This window comes from Aricia agestis, chromosome Z (assembly GCF_905147365.1).
Source record: "Aricia agestis chromosome Z, ilAriAges1.1, whole genome shotgun sequence".
NCBI lineage: Eukaryota > Metazoa > Arthropoda > Insecta > Lepidoptera > Lycaenidae > Aricia > Aricia agestis.
In genome coordinates, this window is record NC_056428.1 from 20,596,704 (window position 1) to 20,619,772 (window position 23,069).

The window sequence follows — 23,069 nt, forward strand, 5'->3', positions numbered from 1 at the left end:
TTTTCAAATCGGACTAATAGTTTCTGAGATTAGCGCGTTGAAACAAACAAACTCTTCAGCTTTATAATATTAGTATTACATAATACAATATATTATTATATTATAATAATCTCTTACCGTTTTGTTTTGTTACGATGAAAAAAATGTAAAAACTTTCCTTATTTATAATTATTTTTTAAATTCAGTATGTACTTATATGAATTCAGTATGTATATGACTCATGAAAAAAAATCAGAGAGGTACGTAAAATTTCGATTACTTATAAATAAAAGCTGCTTCTAATTCACTATTAGGCAGTTATAGGTTGTTACCTATTGGTATACAGTTTTCTTTTGTTAAATACTTCCAAAAACTGAATTCTTGCAACTTTAATGATTATGAAACTTTAAATATTAAAAATTACAAGAATTAACTCACGTAAAGGTAACAAACACATCTATTAAATAAAAAGAAAATTCCAAGTTCAAAGTAAAAAAAAAACTACCCAAATTCATCCCACAGGAGTTGATAAGCGGGCGTCATGCGCGACGTTGCCGCTCCTACACGAACAACCTCACTACGCGAGTAGCCGTGCACGCGCCTTGCCGTGCCGCTCTAAGCTCCGAGCTTACGACGCTACAGCCTACAAACCCGTTCAAATAAAAATAATAAAAACTTTTATTTTTCGAAATTTTCAAATTCCCAGCCAGTGTTCCATTGTTTGTGTCGAATTGGTACTTCAAAAAGTTCTGTGCACTTCTGTGATGCTCCAAACTTCGTAACCGGTAAGTTCAAACATGTGCTCCGATCCGGTTTTACTCGTATTCGGAAAAAAGTGTAAAAAGTATCTATGCATCGACCAATCGAAGTTGTTTCAAAGTTATATTCTAGGAAGTTTAGTGTCAACAATCTTGGTCGGTGTGTGGTTACGATTCTCAGTAGGATATTTTATAATGACTTGAATGAGTAACCGAGTGCATGTGCACTATAAAATATTTCAAGTCGGGCGTGTTTCGCTGAGCGTAGTTGGAATAACTTTGAATTAATCTTTGTTAAACTTTTTTTAAGTTTGACACGAAAATTTTCTTATTGTGTTTAATTGAAATAAACTATTTAATAAACAAGCTACTTATTGTTGCATATTTGAAATTCAATGGACGTGATACGTTCCTTTGTTTATTTTTCTCTAAGTTAAAGGTAAGTACTAAGTACCTGCGCTTACATTATTGTAAGTACATTTTATTGTCTTTTATGATAAACAAATAAACAGAATTGTGTTTTTAATTCTTATTAGGTCTAAGGTCTTATGCATCTAAAAACGGTCTAAGTAACAGTCTATTCTTCAAGGTCATTGGATTCTCAAACAAAAGGAACTCCGTGACTTAACATAGTCTCGCTTTTTTATTATTGTAAGACTTATAAAAACTTTTTCTATCAAGAAAAAAGAGATTACCTATAAATAAAAAGGACTTGTTGAAATGAAGCAACAAAGGAGGTTTTTCTTTCTTGTAGGAGATTCACATTTATGTTATGTTATTGTTTGCACGGAACGAGTTATTTCTTTAATTATTATTTTTATTGTTTTTTAGTAGTTATTGTTATTAAATTCAGGATATTATTATTTGATACCTGCAGATTGTACAAGCGACTGATACTGACAATATTCGATACAATATTCGAATAAATTCGAATATTTCTTTAAAAATATTCGAATAATAACATTCGCTTTAAAAGAAAATTACCATCACTATTTTCGTGGTTACGGCTAATACAGAACAAACGTTCGTTTTGTATTCTGAGGGTTACGGTGGTAAAAACTAAAAACTTCACGTAATCTTGGATTGCAAATGTACTGTGTTGTTTTATCATTAGTAGCAAAAATATGATTTTTAGGGTTCCGTACCCAAAGGGTAAAAACGGGACCCTATTACTGTGCTATTACTAAGACTTCGTTGTCTGTCCGCCTGTCCGTCCGTCCGTCTGTCTGTCAGGCCGTAACTCAAGAACCGCTATAGCTAGACATCAGAAATTTTCACAGATTGTGTATATCTGTTGCCGCTATAACAAAAAATACTATAAAAAAATATTAATATTTAATATTTATTCTCATACAACAAACGTGATTTTTTGGCCTTTTTTGCTTGATATGAATAATGGCAACAGGTAGGCACTTGAAATTTTCACAAAGGCCTAAAATATATGTGTCCTTTAATAATTAAGTAACAATAATATTTAACTAAAATAAAAATTTAATTTTTTATATTTTCCCATATAATAAAAAACATAATTTTTGGCCAATTTTTGCTCTATAACGGTACGGAACCCTTCGTGCGCTAGTCAGACTCGCACTTGGCCGATTATTTCAAATTCATTCAAGGCAGCAGTAGTCAATTATGAATGAATAATAATAATTTTTAATGCTTGTTACATAAAGTTCAAAATTTGCTGAACATTATTCGCAAAATATGTGTTTAAAAGTTAAAATTATTCTTAAAAACGTAATCGCATAAATTATTTTAATTAAGAAGTAACAGTTTTTATTTTATTCTTCGTAACAGTTTTGAATATATTTTAAACTTTAAAAACAATGGTTGGCCTGAATCTTCTTTGTTTTTAGTTTTAATAACAGATTAATTATTGTACTCTACAAAATATTTTATCAATTAAAAAATGTGTCAAATACATTTTTAAATTAATTTTTAGTTAGAAGTGAGGGGTTTCAAAACTTTTTGAGTTCGTAACTCACTCCCAGTAATTTGACACCGTAGTAGTTAAAATATTTCGGTCAGGTAGTCCAGTTTTTTAAACTCTACTGGAGTTTACTTTCCTCATAAAATAAAACGCAGGTATAAAATATTTTATATTATGCATTACATAGTGCTATAATTACGTACTTCGATCGCAGATTCCATTTGTATTCTGTTGTTGTCGCGATCACCGGTGCTCTTAAGGGGCTTGAAGAATTAATAAAATTCCTTAGCCTTTAGAAAGTTTTAAAAAGTTATTAATTTTTAAAGTAAGTAACTTGCGTTGAATAAATTAGATTTTCAGGGGTTTTTAGACTTAATATTATGTGTTGAATAGTAGACATACATATTGTGTTGTGTTAAGTTGAGACTAGAGAATTACTAGGTATTAATAATTTTACCTATTCGCGAACACTCCAATATAATATAACTAATAACTTATTAAAGAGCCACAATCAAAAGCATGTGGTCAAGAAGTTTGGCGACCGCTTCAGTGATGTAGAAAGTCACAAAGTTTGGAAACCTCTGATCTACTTTGTGATCAACAGAAATTCGAGTACCAAGTTCAGAAATACTTATAAATTGATTTGTAATTACTTGGCTAGAATCAAAGACATGTATGTGGTCGAGTTTGGGGACTCATTAAGGAATTTTTGGTAACCATAGATTCGAGTACTGAACATAGCTTCTTGTGGTGGAAAAGTTGGTGACCCCTGCTCCAGTGGCGCGAATTTAAACTTCACTCAATGTAATGTAATTAAAGCAAAAGGGACGAATATTGGTCGCTTAACGGTTGCCACTACGTCCAAAACACTTCCAAAGATAAATTACACACTTGATTGATGTATTTTTTCGTTAAAAGCAGTCCTGAGGTGTGATCACACATACATTTTAAGTAGATTAAGATGTATTAAAGCTTTGTATGCGAAAGAATTATTACAAAATCAGCATTAGAATGTATTTTTATAATATACTACTTAGTACTGAAATCAACCAAGTATTGTTGATTACAGAATCCTATAACGGAACCCTACCGAGCTGGTTTGTTGTATATTGACAGATTAATAGTTATATAATTTAAGAGTGATATTGTCCTACAAATAAAACAGTCCATATTTTAGGACCATCATTTCAAAGTATGAAATCCTTTCCATCTCTGTTAGCTACCACTTTCGAGATTTTTCGCAAATTAAAATATTGTTCGTCTGATCAAAATAAAGTTACTCACAAAAGATTTGCTTGATAGTAATAAAAAAAAATGTTGTTCTAGGGCTACCGTACTATACCCTATGTCCCTACCCGGGACCACAGAATATATATTAGTAGTACCAACCGGGACTCAAATTATCTCCATGCCCAGCATGATTGGTTCCGATTTTAATCGTGAAGAAGTAACAGACATACACACATTTTTTCATTTATAATACTTACATACTTACATAATACTAATAGTATGGATATTTTTTCAAAGAATAAATAGTAATATTTAGCATGATGCTGTCTTTTAGTCTGGTTAAATACAGAAGTAAAACTTACATGCAGTCGATACGTTTTGTGGATAATTTATTGTCTGAAGATTTATTGTCTGAGGTTAACTTCTAATGGCAAACGGCAGTATATCTGTGGCTTGGAGAAATACTGAGATGTGTGAAAGAAGTTTAATGCTTAAGGCTTATCTTCACGTTGCCCTATAATGGATTACCATAATAATTAATAAGTTATCTACATCTACATCGTATGCAATCTACGATAAAAAATAACGAAAAAGTTGTCTCCCCGCTCGAAGGCGATTATATTTGACCATCATGGTCTAATGTGGAAACCCCCTTTAAGGTGGGAAAGGGATAAACAAAAATGCTCAACTTCTGAGGGTTCTCAGTTCGATAACGACAAAACACTGATGAAATGTAAACCTTGGTATCGACAATATGTAACAAAAGCAACACAAAAGGAATATTGGCGAAAAGCCCTGAGACGACTTAAATTTATTGTAATAAAAAAAGTCAAAACAAAAATTTACTTATCAACGACACTGTTGAATAAATTCTAGTCAAAAAAGCCTCAGAAACTGCACTTTAACGTTGAATCAATTTGAATGAAACATAAAAGCAAGCATTAAACTTCTTAGTGCTTATAAGAACTCGTTTTTCCTGTATCAAATAACGGTGGTAAAATATATGTATGTCGATCACTCACAACGTACAAAATAATTAAAAATTTATAACCGTAAAAACTGTTTATATTTAGGGTAAATTATATTTAAATTTATTAGGTCACCTAAAATGGTTTGATCCATATTAGGTCACCTATTCTATTTTGAGTGGCCCAACGTGAGATATTTTGCCAATATGACTGCTATCTAGATGCTCAGACAAAAAGGCATACTGCATACACTTAACAAAAAAAAATTGGCTGGCTTCAGTTTTGTATCTCATTATTATTCAATTATCGGTTGAATTTCGTTTCATAAAGTGTGGTCAAAATCAATTGAAATTTTGGGTTCATTTCATGTACTTACATTTTATATACTTACAGTATATAATATGTTTTAAAAAATTGTTGTCATACTCGGAAAAAGGTAAGTATTTCATTAGATGGACGACTTGGAGTTTAGCAAGAACTCCATACATTAGAATTTAGAGTATGTTTCGCGGAGTTGAAGCTCATCGAAGCGAATTAACAAAATTGAACATAATTCAAATTCAACCTTAAAACTCAGAATTTACAAAGGCGCGCGCGCATCTGGCGCATTCTCGCGAATTCGCGCAACCAACGCTGATTGGTCTCGCAAAAGTAATTGTGTGCGTACTGCGTAATACGCTCAGAAATTAAGGTTGACTTTGTTATGTTCAGTTTTTGGAAATTCGCTTCGATGCGCTTCGATTCTGCGCTTCAACTCTGCGCTAGCATAAATTGACCCTAAATAATAATGATGACGATTTGATCCATATTACGATACAACAGTGAGGAGGTGGAAATTGAAATGTAATAATTTACTATTATTTATTCAACAAATGCACTTATCAATATAATAAGTACCCAGTAGCCGATTCTCAGACTCACTGAATATGCATATAAAATTTGGTTAAAATCAGTAAAGCCGTTTCGGAGGAGTACGCGGCCTAACACTGTGACACGAGAATATTTTCCATATAATATTTACTGAGTATTGAGTTACTGATGGCACATGGTTTTATCTACCCCTTAATTAAGTTAAGGGGAGGCCAGTAATGGGGTATCATCAATTTTGTTAGGGTTGCCACTAAATTTCATCGACACTATAACCACAGAATAGATAATAGTGCTATAACTAAAAATGTGTAACACGAGTTATGTGATACTAGATGACGCAAGCAACTTTGTTGCGCCAAAATTCGTTTATCGCGCAGGAACCGTACATTTTTCGGAAATTCCTTTCCCGGAACACATTATCTTCATACCTTTCAGGTTAATCGGTTCAGTGGTTGGGGCCTGAAGAGGTGACAGACAGACAGACGGACATACAGACAGATACACTGTCACATTTATAATATTAAAAAAAACACTAGTTCACGGTGTGAGCCGCGGTTTGTTAGCGAAAATAAATTGTGTTCAGTTTTAGGACTGGACTGGAGCTTTTTCTACTTTTGGGGAGCAAAATGAAAGCCCGTAGTATAAACTTGCGTGTATTTAACAGAGTGTATATAGGAATGACATTGAAAAAGGACACTACGAATAAAAATTAAAACGCCTGGTAAAATTAAATAGCAATCTTGCGGATTTTCAATGTTCTCAAAATCAGGTCAGGCATTGTAGGCCTGAACATCCTCCCGGCCGTTGAAAGGTCCACTTTCAACTATTTAAATCCTCAGCTTTAGGCAAAGGGCAGAGTCGGGTGAGAGCTCGCCGTACACAGCCACGTGCGGTAGTAACCTCTGCTACTCTTGATATAGCATCCGGTCCTGGAAAGAGACGCACCACGCGTCCCAGTCGCCAGCAAAGCGGTGGTAAATTGTCTTCAGCTAACAACACCATGTCACCAATAGCAAGGCGATCGGTGTTTTGACGCCATTTGCTTCTCTGCTGCAATTCGCTTAAGTATTCTTTCTGCCACCTCTGCCAGAAATGTTGCCGCAATCTCTGTAGATGTTTGTAGCGTTTTTTTTCGTTGTTGTTCCCGGCGTCGTCCAAAGATGGCGCTGGTGGTAATGCCGTAAGCGGCCGGCCGATAAGAAAGTGCCCTGGGGACAAGGGTAGGAGGTCATTTGGAGAAGAGGATAGAGGACACAAGGGACGGCTATTAAGTATTGCCTCCACTTGTGCAAATAGTGTAGATATCTCTTCAAAAGTTAATTTGCTATTAGCCATAACGCGTTTGATATGAAATTTAGCCGACTTTATTCCAGCCTCCCAGATGCCGCCGAAATGAGGAGCGTAAGTTGGTATAAAATTAAATGTAATACCTTGATGACTTGCAAACTGAGACAAGTATTCCTCATTTTGTTTAAGAAACTGTCCTATTTCTTTTGCAGCAGCTACAAAATTACGACCGTTATCGCTGAATATCTCCGTTGGCTTTCCTCTACGCGCAATAAAACGCCTAAGTGTCATAATGAATGCATCCTTACTCATATCACTGACAGCTTCTAGGTGAATACATTTATATCTTAAACATACAAAAAGACAGAGGTAACATTTAATTAAGCGACTTCCGCGGCCCTTTCGATTAAGTATAAAAAACGGACCCCCGAAGTCAATGCCAACGGACAAGAAGGGGAAGTCTGGATTAACGCGCTGAGCAGGTAAGTTACCCATTTTAGGTTGTATAGTTTTACCACGCATGCGTCTGCATATTACACAATTATTAACAGTACTTCTAGCGAGATGCCTACCATTAACGGGCCATATAAACTCCCTCACAATAGCTAACAACAACTGAGGGCCTGCGTGCATATTATTTATATGTTCCCTGTAAAATATTAATTTAGATAATTTATGATTAGCATGAAGTAGGATAGGATGTCTTTTTTCATAGGAACAAATAGATGCGTCGAGTCGACCTCCAACACGAATTAGATTATTCTCATCTAGAAAAGGGGAAAGAGAAATTATTTTACTTTTATTATTCAAAGGTTTTGAATCAAGTAGTAAACTATATTCCAAAGCAAATGATTCTCTTTGAGCCATGACACATAATGAATGAAATGAGTCGCGAAGTTCTGCAACGGTAAGTATACCTTTACGCTTATTATTCTTATTTTTTAAATTATATATGAACCTAGTAACATATGCATATGAACGTTGAAGTTTAGTTAAAGAAGAAAATCTATCAAATTCTATTATTGTAAAATTATTATGTATTAATGTGTGTACTTTTATTTCAGGTATTTCTTTTACAGGATTAGGATTTAGCTTAGGCCATTCAGACTTATCTTTAATAAGGAAGCTTGGGCCGCACCACCATTTATTTAGAGATATTAAATCCTTAGCGTTTACGCTTCGTGAGATTAAATCAGATGGATTATCGTGAGTGGGTACGTACCGCCAAGAGGAAGGCTCAGATAACTCTAGGATTTCAGCTATCCGATTAGCTACAAATAATTTTAATTTTGTTATGTCACTATTTATCCAACTTAATACGACACTTGAATCGCACCAATGTACAACATTATCAGGTTTATATCTGAGCGATTCTAACACCGATTTACATAACCTAACAGATAGTAAGGCAGCGCACAACTCAAGTCTAGGTATTGTGGTCGGCTTTAGCGGCGCAACCTTTGACTTAGCGCATAATAGTTTCACCATAGATTCACCTTGTGGTGATATAGATTTTAGATAAATACATGCACCGTAAGCCCTTTGAGATGCGTCACTGAAAGAATGCAATTCTATGAAAATCGGTGAATTACATAAAACTAATCTAGGGACTTGTAAATTTTTAATGAAATCCAAACTTTCAGATAACTTCAGCCACTCATGTTTTAGTTCTAACGGGACAGGCTGATCCCAATCCAGCCTTTGTTGCCAGAGTTTCTGTAACAATATTTTAGGTTTAATGATAATTGGGCTTAGTATGCCTAAGGGGTCAAATATTCTAAAAGATTTCGATAAAATTATGCGTTTTGTTACAGTTGTCGAGTCATTTGTAAAATCCTTAATTGGAAAGAATAAAGTATCAGTAGAGGGCGTCCAACCAATACCTAGGGTACTTGTAGACGTACTTATAGTTAAATTATCATTAGTATTCATTTCAATATTTTCGAATATTGTTGGTTGATTACTTTTGTATTTTCTTAGATTGAAACATCCAGATTTAAGTACCTTTGCTACTGACCTTTGTATTAGACACAATTCTTCCTTTGTGTTTGCGCCGGTGATCAAGTCGTCAACGTAAAAATCATTTTGTATAATAGATTTAGTTAGCTCATCGCCGCAATCCTCACCTAGCTGCCACAAGCATCGCGTACTCAAATAACTAGCACTCGCGGTCCCGTAAGTAATAGTATTTAAATTGTATACTTTAATAGGCTGGGAATCGTCATCTCTCCACAACACCCGCTGCAGATCACGATCCTCTTCATAAACGGATATCATGCGATACATCTTCTCAATATCCGCCGTGAGAAGAAACCGGTACTGCCTAGCACGAATTAAAATGGAGAAGAGAGACGGCTGAATGCTAGGACCAACCATAAGAATATCGTTCAATGAATAGCCCGAGGAAGACGGAGCAGAAGCATCGAACACCACTCGCAGCTTTGTTGACTCACTCTCCTGTTTCAGTACTGCGTGATGGCATAAATAATAACAATGATTATTCGAGGAGTTTGAAGCTGGTGAGAGGTGTCCTAATGATTTATACTCGTTTATGAAATTAGTATATTCTTGTTTTAAGATTGGATTACGCTTAAACCGTTTCTCTAAAGATATTAACCTCCTTTTCGCTAAATTGTAAGTATCTCCAAGACAATCTGGACTATCTAGCAAAGGTAACTTAACACAAAATCTACCGTTACTATCTCTACGTGTGTGAGTAACAAAATGTCTCTCACATGCCTTTTCTTTAGTACTTAGTAAGAGTTTTGTGGGAACTTCTTCGATCTCCCAAAATTTAGTTAGATATTTGTTTATATTTTCGTTTATGTTTGTACCTGAATTAATAGTTAAGTGATTACATGTAGTAGTTTTATAAGTGATCAATTTTGAATGAACTGGACCCGATATGATCCAGCCAAGCTTGGAGCTTCTTAACTTGGGATTTAGGGGACCGAGGGAACGTTGCTCGTCACCAAGGATGTCCCAAAACAAGTCAGCACCTATCAATAGGTCGATAGGAGCCGGTTCATAAAACTGTGGGTCAGCTAATATTATGTCTTTTGGTAATTTAATTGTTTTAGTATCAATCAATTGTTTTGGAATGTTTCCTGTTAATTCCTTTAATACTAGACATGAAGCTGTCAAACTAAAATTGCTAGTTAGAGATTTTATTTCAACGTTACAGCTTTCTAGTACATTCATAAAACTCGTATTACCTATCCCTACAACCTTTAGACAGTTGATGGAGATAGATTTCAATGATATTTTATCCTTAAGGGATTTAGATATAAAAGAGGATTGGCTCCCGCAGTCTAATAATGCGCGAACCTTGACCCTTTGCTTAGTCACTGGATTCTCGGCTAGTATTACAGCAGTTGAGAGCAATATCTCATTTGAGTATTGTTTTGCAAAATATACAGATGATTGGTTTGGTACCTGAATCTGTTCCGGGATTTCAGCCTCCAGAGCACCATGCTCACTGGCAGACGAAACTGGCTCGTGGAGCAACGAGTTATGCCTCTTGTTGCAATCTCGACACGATCCCATGCGGCATTGATCTATAGAATGACCCTGCCTCAAACAATTAGCACAAAGTTTGTATTTTTGAACCTTTTTTAGACGCTGATCTATGGACATCGCCTTAAAGGTAGGACAATCATAAATTTTATGTTTATTATCACATATTACGCATGAAATATTATTATTAGCTTGTAATTTTGTTTGTTTAATAGGTGAATGGTAAGTTGCAAATGATTTAGTATGGGAATACTGCCTATTGGAGTTAGGTATTTGCGCGCCACGTGAGTTACCAAGGGCACCCCTTGAATTAGAATTGTTATTGACACTTTCGTGGGATTTATTCCTATTTAAGGATTCTAAAACATCCGCACGATCGACCATAAACTTGTTAAATTGTTCCAAAGTAGCAGTATCACTATCTAAAGAGCTTCTGTGTTCTTCCCATTTTGAAAGGGTGATACTGTCTAATTTAGATGACAACATAAAAATAACTAAAACATCCCACTTGTCTGTCGGCTGACCAAGACTGTGCAGGGCACGTAAATTTTTAGTAACGTGGTCTACTAAAAATCTTAAGGATCGTTCAGACTCACGTGAAAGCGGCTTAATATTAAATAATGAATTTAAGTGATGGTTAATGAGAATTCTCTTATTATTGTAACGACCACATAATAACTTCCAAGCTTCGGCGTAGTTGGCCGAGGACACTTCGAGGTTTGAAATTATTCGCGATGCATCACCCTCTAAATATGAAATTAAATAGTGAAATTTGTGTATGGGCAAGATGCGTGCATTATTGTGTATTAAATTTTCAAAAGTATCCCGAAATTCCAACCAACGGAAATATGCACCGTCAAATTTGGCAATCTGTATTTGAGGAAGTTTAATACTTAAACTTTCCTGATTTTCGACTTGCATTGAATTCTCAAATACAGAAGCACGCCTAATCTCAGATTCTATTTTCTTATTAAATTGATCTAATAAGGTTTTGGCTGTGGCCATATTGATGATAATATCGCGCTCGATTTTGTCACGCTCTTCTATCTCATTAGCTATGTTATCCGGACATAAAACTTCTATCTCATTTTGCAAATCATCAACACGGACTGACAATGCCTCAAACTTAGCTAATTTAAGATTTAACTCTGTGAGTTGTATGTTTGTTAATTCTTTCAACTCAGAAATGCTATTTAGATAATTACCAAATTTTGTTATTTGTCCCTTAGCGGACGAACGCCTAGTAATCAAATCTTTGATATGCTGCTTCCTATCCATTTCTTTAGACATTGTAAGTATCGATTTATAATAACCAAATGAAAACTATGAATTTGTTACTTTAAGATAGGTAAATTTGCGGAAAATAAAGAAAAAAATGGCTCACGCTCCTCATGACGGTGACATCTACCACCCCAGACCAGCAGGTACTTATGGAATATCAGCTTCTCCAATATTTTGTGACTTCCTGATGGCTGGTAAGCACCTACCACTTACCGGTGCGTGGCGCCTGAAATTAGTCGGCAAAACTATCTTAAAATCAAATATTTACGCTGTAGGCACTAATACCACAATGAATTTTGGTAAACTGTATGAAAAATAACTAAAAGATTGAAGAAAACAACTTAGAACAAGATGTCGGACAATAGAATTTAACCTCAACACGTGCTAATTACCTATTACAAGTTGTTAATTTGCACAAATGGATTTTAGCAAACACTTATTAGGAATAAGGGATCAATTGGGAATTTAGATTAGGTATAGGAAATATCAGGGCACTTAACTTTGTCGAAGCACGCCGGAACAATGTGGTACTTTGGCTGCATCCACTGATTGTCCAATTTCCAATAATCCAATTATCCTTTGGCTGGTAATTTGCGATTATTCTTCTTAAATTCCCAAATAGTTCCCCTCATGGGCCACCAAATGTTCAGTTTTAGGACTGGACTGGAGCTTTTTCTACTTTTGGGGAGCAAAATGAAAGCCCGTAGTATAAACTTGCGTGTATTTAACAGAGTGTATATAGGAATGACATTGAAAAAGGACACTACGAATAAAAATTAAAACGCCTGGTAAAATTAAATAGCAATCTTGCGGATTTTCAATGTTCTCAAAATCAGGTCAGGCATTGTAGGCCTGAACAAATTGGGATATTTTCTAGCGCTTCCACTGGCCTACACTGCCTATACATAAATCTAGAGCTGATTGCTTCATAAAACAAAACAATTGGTTGCACTTCGGGAACGCCGGTACAATTTTTACACAAAACTGCAGACAGCCTTTTTCTCCGCACGGTGGAAAAAGAGGGGGATAATACTTACTCTCCTCCGCGCCTGCAGTCTTCTCTCCTTTCGTCTTACGCCTTCGATCAGGTCACGTTTTCTGATATTTCGAACCCTCCTTGTCTTACTTGTCTCCATGTCACACAGTTTTGAGCCCCTTCCCCCTCTCCACGTGTTACATACTTTATGGACCCCTAAGTGTCAGGCATCAAGTGAATGCAAAATATTGAGACGATCACTAGAAGTTGCTTACATCCTTTTATGAAATACATAAACCCACATTTTCCAGCAATGAGCGGATCTTAATATCATTTCAAATAAAATAAGTAAAAACTACATCAAAATCGATCCACCAGTTCAGTAAGAAGTTTCAAAGTCAGACAGACAGTCAATACAATTACTCATTTTCGTTGAGGAGTTTTAATCGCTTCAGAGTGCTCAACGTTTGTTATTTAGTGTAGTATTTAAGGGCATTCTTTGGAAAAAAACACTCCAGTCCTGCCCTTTGAGGCAGCGTCCTCACGTATGTAATAAGCGTTTTCGGACAGTCATCCACGTCCAATCTCGTCCATTACGAGTAGTAATAGTCCTGGTAATACTGCCCACACTAATGGCTTAAGGATAGGTTACACAGTGAGCAGCTGTGCCAGTAGGCAGCTAATGTGCCTGCGTACTTGGGCGAGAGCAGCTTGACTCCCTGGGTCACGTGCAAGCTGCAGTCGTCGCAGTTGATAGGTAGCACTCAGACGAGATCAGCTCGACTCGCCTCCCTGGGTCACACCATGCAAGCTGCTGACGTCGGAGTTGTTGGGTAGCACTCGCGCGAGATAAGCTCGACTGACTCCCTGGGTTACACCATGCAAGCTGCTGACGTCGCAGTTGATAGGTAGCACTCGCACGAGAGCATCTCGACTCGCCTCCCTGGGTCACACCATGCAAGCTGCTGACGTCGCAGTAGACAGGTAAGTACTTACTACTCCGGTGAATTCGCCTAGTCAGTACCAGACCAACAGACAGTCAGTAACTGACCTGCTCCTACATGAAAGTGACTCTATGATGCGGTCAAACGGTGCAAGTAATGCATCTCAGTCATTACTAGGGTCGTGTCAGCTCGCACCGTGTAATCCAGGCATAACGCTGTCCCGATTTTGGATACTAACGAGACCAAATACACGTGCCAAGAAAACATTTTACATTATATTGACGACCTTTAAGGTAAAAGCGGTGGTTAAAAATTAGAAAAAGTTCTACAACATCAGAATGTAGGCTAAGTACCTACTATCGGAGACGTTGATTCATTGGTAGATGGCGGACATAATTTGGGCGCGTTATGTCAAACAGACAAATCTTGACTAATATTGAATTGACATAACCCGACCAAATAACGTAACGTAGGTCTATCATGTGCCTATGAGTCAAATTTCTTCAATGATATAATATTATTTGGTATGTTCAAGTTAACAAGTTTAAAAATCTATAAAACAATCAATTTAGGTATGAGAGAACTAAGACAAGCAGATAACACAAGTTTTAGAACCAGTCAACCAGGATTATTTCAATCATAATTATTTCACCTAGGAAACTCAACGCTAACTTCGGTGGTTAAATATTAAACTCCACAGTTAGTAAGAAGTTAAAACTTCGCCGTGATAGTTGAATTTAGTTTTGAATGTTTAATACCTTAACTGTTTGGGTGTTGTTGGACACTTCAATGTTGTTTCCGTTATGAAGTATTGCGATTGAATAAAGAGAACCCTTATTTTTGAAAATCGGTTACCCGAAGGCCGCGCTCAGCTTAAAGATATAACATGCAATAACTGGCAATCTATAAAAAATAACTCTGGAACGAATTGTCACCAGGTTTTACTGTCACCAGGCAGTATTTCCTGACCAATACTTACGACCAGCAAACCTTCAAGAAGAGAGCGTATTTCCACGCAACTGCAGCTCTTCTAATATGGCGAGTGGCCATGGGCGACGGTATTTGCTTACCATCAGGTGACGCGTTTGCTCGTTTTCCCCATTATTTTATAAAAATATAATATAAATTATAAAAAATAATAATATAACGTGTCACCCTCTGGCTGCGATCTACCAATAACGATCATTTAGATCAATGATCTACCAATAGCGTGCTTGCACCCTTCCCACTCACTTCTCACCCCACCAAGGAGATAATCTTTTCGAACGTGGCGCATTCCTCTTTCGTATTGTCAAGTGATCTTAATGCTAAAATAAACTAGCTAAAAGTCGAGCTTTGTGATGTTTGGATTCAGCACTTATCAGGAAGTGGTGAAACCCTAAACCTATCAGACTGCTCCCGTTACAAATTGATAAAATAATATTATATCAAATATCAATACCAAAACAGGAAAGCTAAAAATAAACGAATGAAAAATTCTTTATCATTATTTCGGAGGCAGCGTCAATCAAGTTCCAAATACGAAAATGATTTATAACCCCCGTCGATAACTTTATATAACAGAGTTTTATAGGTTTTTCGTTTGTCTGTCTGTTTGTTTCTGTGTCCGTGGCAACTGCCATAGTACCTACGGTAGGATTCAAACGAGTGGACTAAATTCAATCTAACTTTTTGTGTTGGAAATCTCACTTACAGTTTTGAATGGAGATTGTTTTTAAGTTTCTTAATTTCACATCATTGCTTGTGAGACTTCCTGCAGCCTTGAAGAGCATATTTTATCGCCACACTAATAACTTAATATTTAATAAGCTTCTCCAGCCATACTCAAAGTGTGCTCCGCAGAGCCCAGCGACCCTAGCATGGCCACAGAAGAAATGCAAAAGTATAGAAACTCTGTGGAGATAAACTGAAGGTGCCGTTCCGATCTTTACCGCGGCTAGCCGGGACCGACAAAAATTCAATTTAAATGCCACTATGGTCTATGTCATGTATGTCACATATACTTACATAGTATGAATATGTCATATCAATAAGTCTATGTCATAAAGTAGGATTTTATTTGAATTTTTAGGACTATAATCTATGTAATAAAGTGGCACTATATTTGGATTTTTGTCGGTCGCGGTTAGCCGCGGTAAAGATCGGAACGGACGGTACCTTCAGTTTATCTCTACAGTTTTTCTATACTTTCTACTGTGTACGCATTTCTACTGTGGCCATGCTAATTATAGTGAAAACAAAACACCTCCGCTATCAATCAGTGTCTAAATTAATTTTTTTATGCATTTATTTGTTTATTTATTACATTAAAAAAAAACTAATTATGAATGTTTATTTAACATTTAACAATGAGTATCTATTATGTTTTAAGGAATGCACTTTTATTTTATTTCTTTTTCCTTCAAAAATTTCGCCTTTCCGCAAAAAAGTTAGAACCGAGGAAAGCCGAGAATGAGAAAGAACCGCTGAGCTACTCTATTCTCGCGAAGTCTACATAACTTAATACTTATTTCTTTTTTGCTAAAACTCGATTGGATTGTCCGATTTTTGTCAAGTGGGTTTTGCCTAGGGTCGCTAAAGGTCTATTAAGAGGTTTATTGAAATAAGTAGGGATTTTTGGCCTAATAAACTATTTTCTTTGTTAGGATGCTCTTTGTCATAATAAATTTGATCATAACAATAGAATAGTCTATACAAAACAAAATATGTTGGAACGAAGTTCCTTATGGCGCGTTCGGCGGCGAACGATATTTGACCTCGAGTAAATAGTAGGGGCAGAGGGCGTTGATAGTATTCCTGTGCGTCAACTAAATGGCGTTTTTGAGAATAAACAGCGACACGTTGTCAGTATTCCTAGGCGTTAATAGATGGCGTTTTTTTAGTGCATAATGTATAATAATGTATGTATACAGTTTTTTTTAACGTAAGAAATAACTTACTTTCATTCGGGTATCCCTTGACACCTCTCAAGTTTTATTAATTGACGTTATGTCATTTTTTTGTATTATCCAGGGATTGAATAACCGAAAAATATCGGTAAAAAAGGTTAACGGTATGACGTCATACCTTTAAATTACGATAGCCTTAAATAACGGTACCGCTATTTTTCGGTATTGCAAAATTACGGTACCAATATTTTTTTTCGATACCTAAACCTGTAAAATAAAGGTATAGTGCGGAACGGCAACATCGCAATTCGCAAGCGAGCCGGACTGCGCGGTGCGGCGCGGCGTTGTCAACAAACAACCGATGTTTTTAAAAACCTATAGACTGACTTCTATTCTGCCTGCCGCGTCAATAATTTGCGTGTGTACTTTGTTAAAAGAACGAGTAGACCAAGATGGATAAAAGTAAGTAAATACTTTTTTATTATTAATGATTACATTAGTGTCATCACTAGGTAGGGGGGGGGGGGGGGGGGGGGTCCGAGATTGTTTTTAAAGAGGGTCGCAGACTGTTGAAAGAAAAATTAATACAAATTACAAACTACATATAGGTACAAAAGATTCGGTTTTTGAACGAACCTTTTGTATCGAACGTCGAAAAAATCGTGACGGGATCACAAGACTTTTTACTTAACTTTTTGGCTTTTTCGTTGCGACATAAAAAAAGTTGAGAAATGATGATCTACAGTTAATCTTTGTTCGTTTATTTATACGAACATACGAACTTAAGTGTATATGTCACCATACAATTGTAAAAACCGTTAAATTGTAAAATAACTAACGAGATTGTAAAAATATGTCGAAAGATTCATGTTATACACAATATACATATTTATAATCTAACGTAAAATAATGTGTTAAAATAATAAATTATAGGCAGCTTATTCGCGTCCGAAGTCTATCAACATTTTACAATTTCACTAGTTGTATAATAATCTAAAGGTTTTTACAATTTTACGGTGACATATATAAACTTACTTTAAATTTGATACCAGCCAACTTGAGCGTGAGTTTTAATTTTTACCCGAATTTTTTTTTTTCAGAATCAGCAATAAAACGTCATCACTCGCCAGACATTTTAGGGGATTCGGAGCGACCACTGTCCCCCTCCGTTCTCCATCCTAAAATAGCTAAACATTTGGAATACAACACCAAAAAACATGAACCTGAATGTTACCACTGCGTAGCAATCAAACAAGAAGAAAAGGACCAAAGAAATGACATTTTTAGCTTACTTATAAAAGAAGAAATGAAAAATATAGAACTTTGTATGAGAACTCGTGTGTATTCAAGAATCTTTGTATTTCTACATTCCTTGGAAGGGAAGCACAACAAAAACGTTCCATTGACTGACTCTGAAGTAGATGGTTAAGAAATGGTGCCTACATACTACATAATTTTAAAACTACTATTAATTAAAATGCTGACTGATTATTAAATAATAATAAACAAATTCTGTAACAATGTTTTATTTTAATCGATCACAATAATACAAAAATCAAAACACCAAGTATTTTCTTTAAATTGTGATTTTTATACGATTAAGGCGAGGCCTACTTTTTAATTTCCCGTCACCTAGTCGGAGTTCGATTACGAAGTGGAAAAAAAATGGGATAAAGTACACAATTCTTGACACGTCATGAACCGTATACGTGTATATATATATATATATATATATATATATATATATATATATATATATATATATATATATATATATATATATATATATATATATATATATATATATCTTAATATATATATTTCTTGTGTGCGTGTGTATGTGACTGAACTCCTCCTAAACGACTGGACCAATTTTGATGAAATTTTTTGTGTGTGTTCGTGGAGATTCGAGAATGGTTTAGATTTACAGTTTGGTTTACTGGAAAATGTTTTTTCAATTAATTTCTTATTTATAAGGAGTTGTTGATTTTGGAATGTTTTTCATTAGATCCGGCGGACGGCGCTATCATCGCATTCAATATTATTCTATTTCAATTTTAGTTTGTCCTGACAGATGGTGCTACGATTAATTTGAAAAAAATTTTGTTATTCAATTCATGTGCTGATTAAAATATTAAATGTAATTATTTTTTAAAGAGTTTTGAAGTGTGTATAAATAATTTTGTGAATTCAGATGTTTTTTTAATTAATTTTTATTTGTAAGGAGTTTTTGATTTTGGAATGTTTTACATCAGATTCGACGGATGGCGCTTACTCCGCCATTTGTTAACCGATTTTCAAAATTTTTCTTTTGGTATATAGGGTATCATCTCAATTTAGTATTATATTCACAAAAGTGGTGATCTGATGAAGGATCCATAAGTAATGAGGGAACTCCTCAATATTTATAGGAAAACATGTGGTGACTTCGGTTTCGTGAGAAGTATTCTAAGCATATGCTACCAACAAGTAAGATTTTGCACCGAGGTATACCTGGTATACCGTGGTTCGGAAGGTGCTGAGAGAACTCCTGATTCTTTATAGATACAAGTTTGGGAGTTTTGGCGTTGTATTAAGAACGGAAAACATATGCTACTATGCAAATTACATTCATCATCATCATCACTACCATATTATACTATGAATCGTCCCAATATTATTATAAACCTGAAGAGTATGTTTGCTTGAACGCGCTAATCTCAGGAACTACAGGTCCGATTTAAAAACTTATTTAAGTGTTAGATAGCTCATTTATCGAGTAAGGCTATAGGCTATCTTAGCGTGATAATTCACGCTAAGACTAATTCGACCGAAGAAACTCAGGAAAATGTGGGGAAAACGGGGGAAATATTACAAAGGGTTTATCTCACGAACTACTAGAGCAATTTTTATGGCAATATTTGGCACAGATATAGAGTAGACCACGTGAAGGGAGTAGGGGCATAAGCTATTTTTTATGGGAAAATGTACGGTTTCCGTAAAATTCCTAATTTACGTGGGCGAAGCCGCGCGGGACATCTAGTATATATATATATATATATATATATATATATATATATATACTAGATGTCCCGCGCGGCTTCGCCCGCGTAAATTAGAAATTGTACAGAATCCGTAGGTACATTTTCCCATAAAAAGTATTTCCCCCGTTTTTCCCACATTTTCCTGAGTTTCTTCTGTCGTATTAGTCTTAGAGTAATAATATAATATAACCTTCTCGATAAATGATGAGTCTTACTCGATAAATGATCTATCTAACACTGAGATAAGTTTTTAAATCGGACCTGTAGTTTCTGAGATTGACGCGTTCAAGCAAACATACTCTTCAGGTTTATAATATTAGGTAGATATAGATTTTTTTTAATTATCGCTTAACAAACTCGAGTCTCGATCTAAAAGACTATGAAATGGTATAATATGGTAGTGATGATGATGATGATGATGATGAAGAATGTAATTTGCATAGTAGCATATGCTTTCTGTTCTTAAAACAACGCCGAAACTCCCAAACTTGTATCTATAAAGAATCAGGAATTCTCTCAGCACCTTCCGAACCACGGTATACCAGGTATATCTCGGTGCAAAATCTTACTTGTTGGTAGCATATGCTTAGAATACTTCTCACGAAACCGAAGTCACCATATGTTTCCCTATAAGTTTTGAGGAGTTCCCCCGATTACTTATGGATCCTTCATCAGATCACCACTTTTCTGAATATAATACCAAATTGGGATGATACCCTATATACCAAAAGAAAAATTTTGAAAATCGGTTAACAAACGGCGGAGTAATCGTTGAATATAAGAAAACGAACATAACACCTCCCCCATTTTGAAAGTCGGTTAAAATTGTAGCCTATGTGTTATTTATTTAATATTTTTATCAGCACATGAATTGAATAACAAAATTTTTTTCAAATTAATCGTAGCACCATCTGTCAGGACAAACTAAAATTGAAATAGAATAATATTGAATGCGATGATAGCGCCGTCCGCCGGATCTAATGTAAAACATTCCAAAATCAACAACTCCTTATAAATAAGAAATTAATTGAAAAAACATTTTCCAGTAGACCAAACTGTAAATCTAAACCATTCTCGAATCTCCACGAACACACACAAAAAATTTCATCAAAATTGGTCCAGTCGTTTAGGAGGAGTTCAGTCACATACACACGCACACAAGAAATATATATATATATATATATATATATATATATATATATATATATATATATATATATATATATATATATATATATATATATATATATATATATATATATATATATATATATATATATATATATATATATATATGTCATATGTAAAATAACTAACGAGATTGTAAAAGATATGTCGAAATATTTATAACTGTATATATATATATATATATATATATATATATATATATATATATATATATGTCATATGTAAAATAACTAACGAGATTGTAAAAAATATGTCGAAATATTTATAACTGTATATTTATAATGTAACGAAAAAAATGTGTTAAATTAGGCAGAATATTCGCGTCCAAAGTCAATCAACATTTTACAATTTTACTAGTTTTATTACAATCTAACGGTTTTTACAATTTTACGGTTACATATATATGAAATATAAGTAAAACAATCATAAAATCTCCTCTTAAAAATTACACAATCTTCTAAAACGTAAATTTATATGCAGTACCATAAGTATATTTTTTTTTGTTAAATAATTTATGTATTTATTTATTTATTTTTTATGAATTAATCTTGTTGCGAAGAAGATCACAAAATCGGTAAAATATTTTCTAGTGTTCATTTATTATTTCTTATTACTAAGATATCCTCGACGATATTTTCGTTTAAATTGTAACGTAAATTATTCATCACATATTTTAAAGAAGAAAAAAGCCGCTCCACGCTCACCTGCGTGGCTGGCACTCCTAACACCACCTTCGATAAAAGATATAGTTGAGGCTCCAACAAAGCTTTCTTATGCCAAAATGATAATATATTTTCATTTGGTGGTAGACGGGTATGGTTGGAAAAATTTTGTAATAGATTTACGCATGTAAGTTGCAACTACCCCGGATTGTTCAAGTCTTTACATGATAAGTTTCGAGCTGGCAACCGCGCCGCCGCCGCGCCCGCGCCGCCCGTTGCGTACTCTGTATTTTTTCGGTACCGAAATGATTTTGGTTGGGGTACCAATATAATAAAGGTATAACGATACCATAAAAAAATTAAGGTATAATTTCATTATTTAGCGGTACCGGTACGGTAAATCGCTACCGTTTTGGCTCAACCTTTAAATCAAAGCGGTATCGTAATGTAATACCGGTATAATACCGGTATTACTGTACCGCTTTCAATCCCTGGTATTATCAAATTTTGATTAGTGAAATATGACATCGGTGTCAAGAGTACCATCAGCGAAATTGATTCGTAGGTAAATGGCGGACTAGTGCTATTTAGGCTAGCCGCACACCGCACGCATTTTCCATATTCGGAAATTCGAATGCATGGAATCAGTAGAAAATACATTAACTGGCGCACCGTTCGCTTTTTGACGAACTGTTAGTAAGAATTCCGCACGTATGTTTCAAGTTCGAGCCGGCGCGGCGGGCGGGTTTGCGGGCCTGAAATAAAACGAACGTTTGCGCTAGTCTCACGGAAATCAGAATACGGAAAACGAATTCGGAAATCGAATACGAAACATTTATGTATGCGGCCAGCTTTAGTCGGGTTATGTCAAGTCAAATAAATTTTTAACAGTTCAGAAGAAAAATGACTCAACAGGCTGCAACAGGTACTGCTTATTTCTACAGATACTTTGTAAATTGGACTTGACTACAAAACCAAATAACAGAGATAAGCCGTTAGCTTACGAATCAATTTCTCTGATAGTACATCTCCGATTCTTAGTGATTTTACGACGGTTTTACGCGAGACCGTGATATATGACATCGATAACATCAGGACACGCTAGCGAGGATATAAAATTCTAGATACAAGGTCGAAGACTGCTTACGTCATTTTGCGTGTCTTTTAACCTGTCTTGAAGGCGAACGGCTTTCAAGGTGCGTATCCAAAATACAGGTTAAAGTTAAGGATTTTCACATGTATAATACGCGAGGTTACAATATGACTGTATTATTTCTCTGGATATAAAATAATAAGTATTAATATGTAATAACCTTCTGACTTCTGTCATTAGTTATCACTTCCAATAAGCTTTGTAGCTGAACTACTTAGTAGAAGCACCAGTACTGAACTACTTAGACACGGGAGAGCCATGCTTCGGCACGAATGGGCCGGCTCGACCGGAGAAATACCACGTTCTCACAGAAAACCGGCGTGAAAGAGCGCTTGCGCTGTGTTTCGCAGAGTGAGTTTACCGGAGGCCCAATCCCCTACCCTATTCCCTAGTATTATTTAGTAGTGGAGGGT

General features: G+C 35.3%; 2 protein-coding genes across 3 annotated transcripts in view; one reads left to right on the top strand and one right to left on the bottom strand.

Moving 5' to 3' along the window:
• Positions 1-575: 575 nt before the first annotated feature.
• LOC121739499 (capon-like protein) overlaps positions 576-23,069 on the top strand; it is a 247,171-nt gene continuing 224,677 nt past the window's right edge. For both annotated transcript variants that reach the window (XM_042131990.1, XM_042131991.1), the window contains exon 1: positions 576-764. The gene's annotated coding sequence lies outside the window, so the exon portion shown is untranslated. The remainder of the gene's footprint in view (positions 765-23,069) is intronic.
• On the bottom strand, positions 6,322-7,784 carry LOC121739506. The gene has a single exon (XM_042132004.1). The coding sequence runs from the start codon at positions 7,656-7,658 to the stop codon at positions 6,558-6,560; it is 1,101 nt and encodes a 366-aa protein (XP_041987938.1). The 5' UTR covers positions 7,659-7,784; the 3' UTR covers positions 6,322-6,557.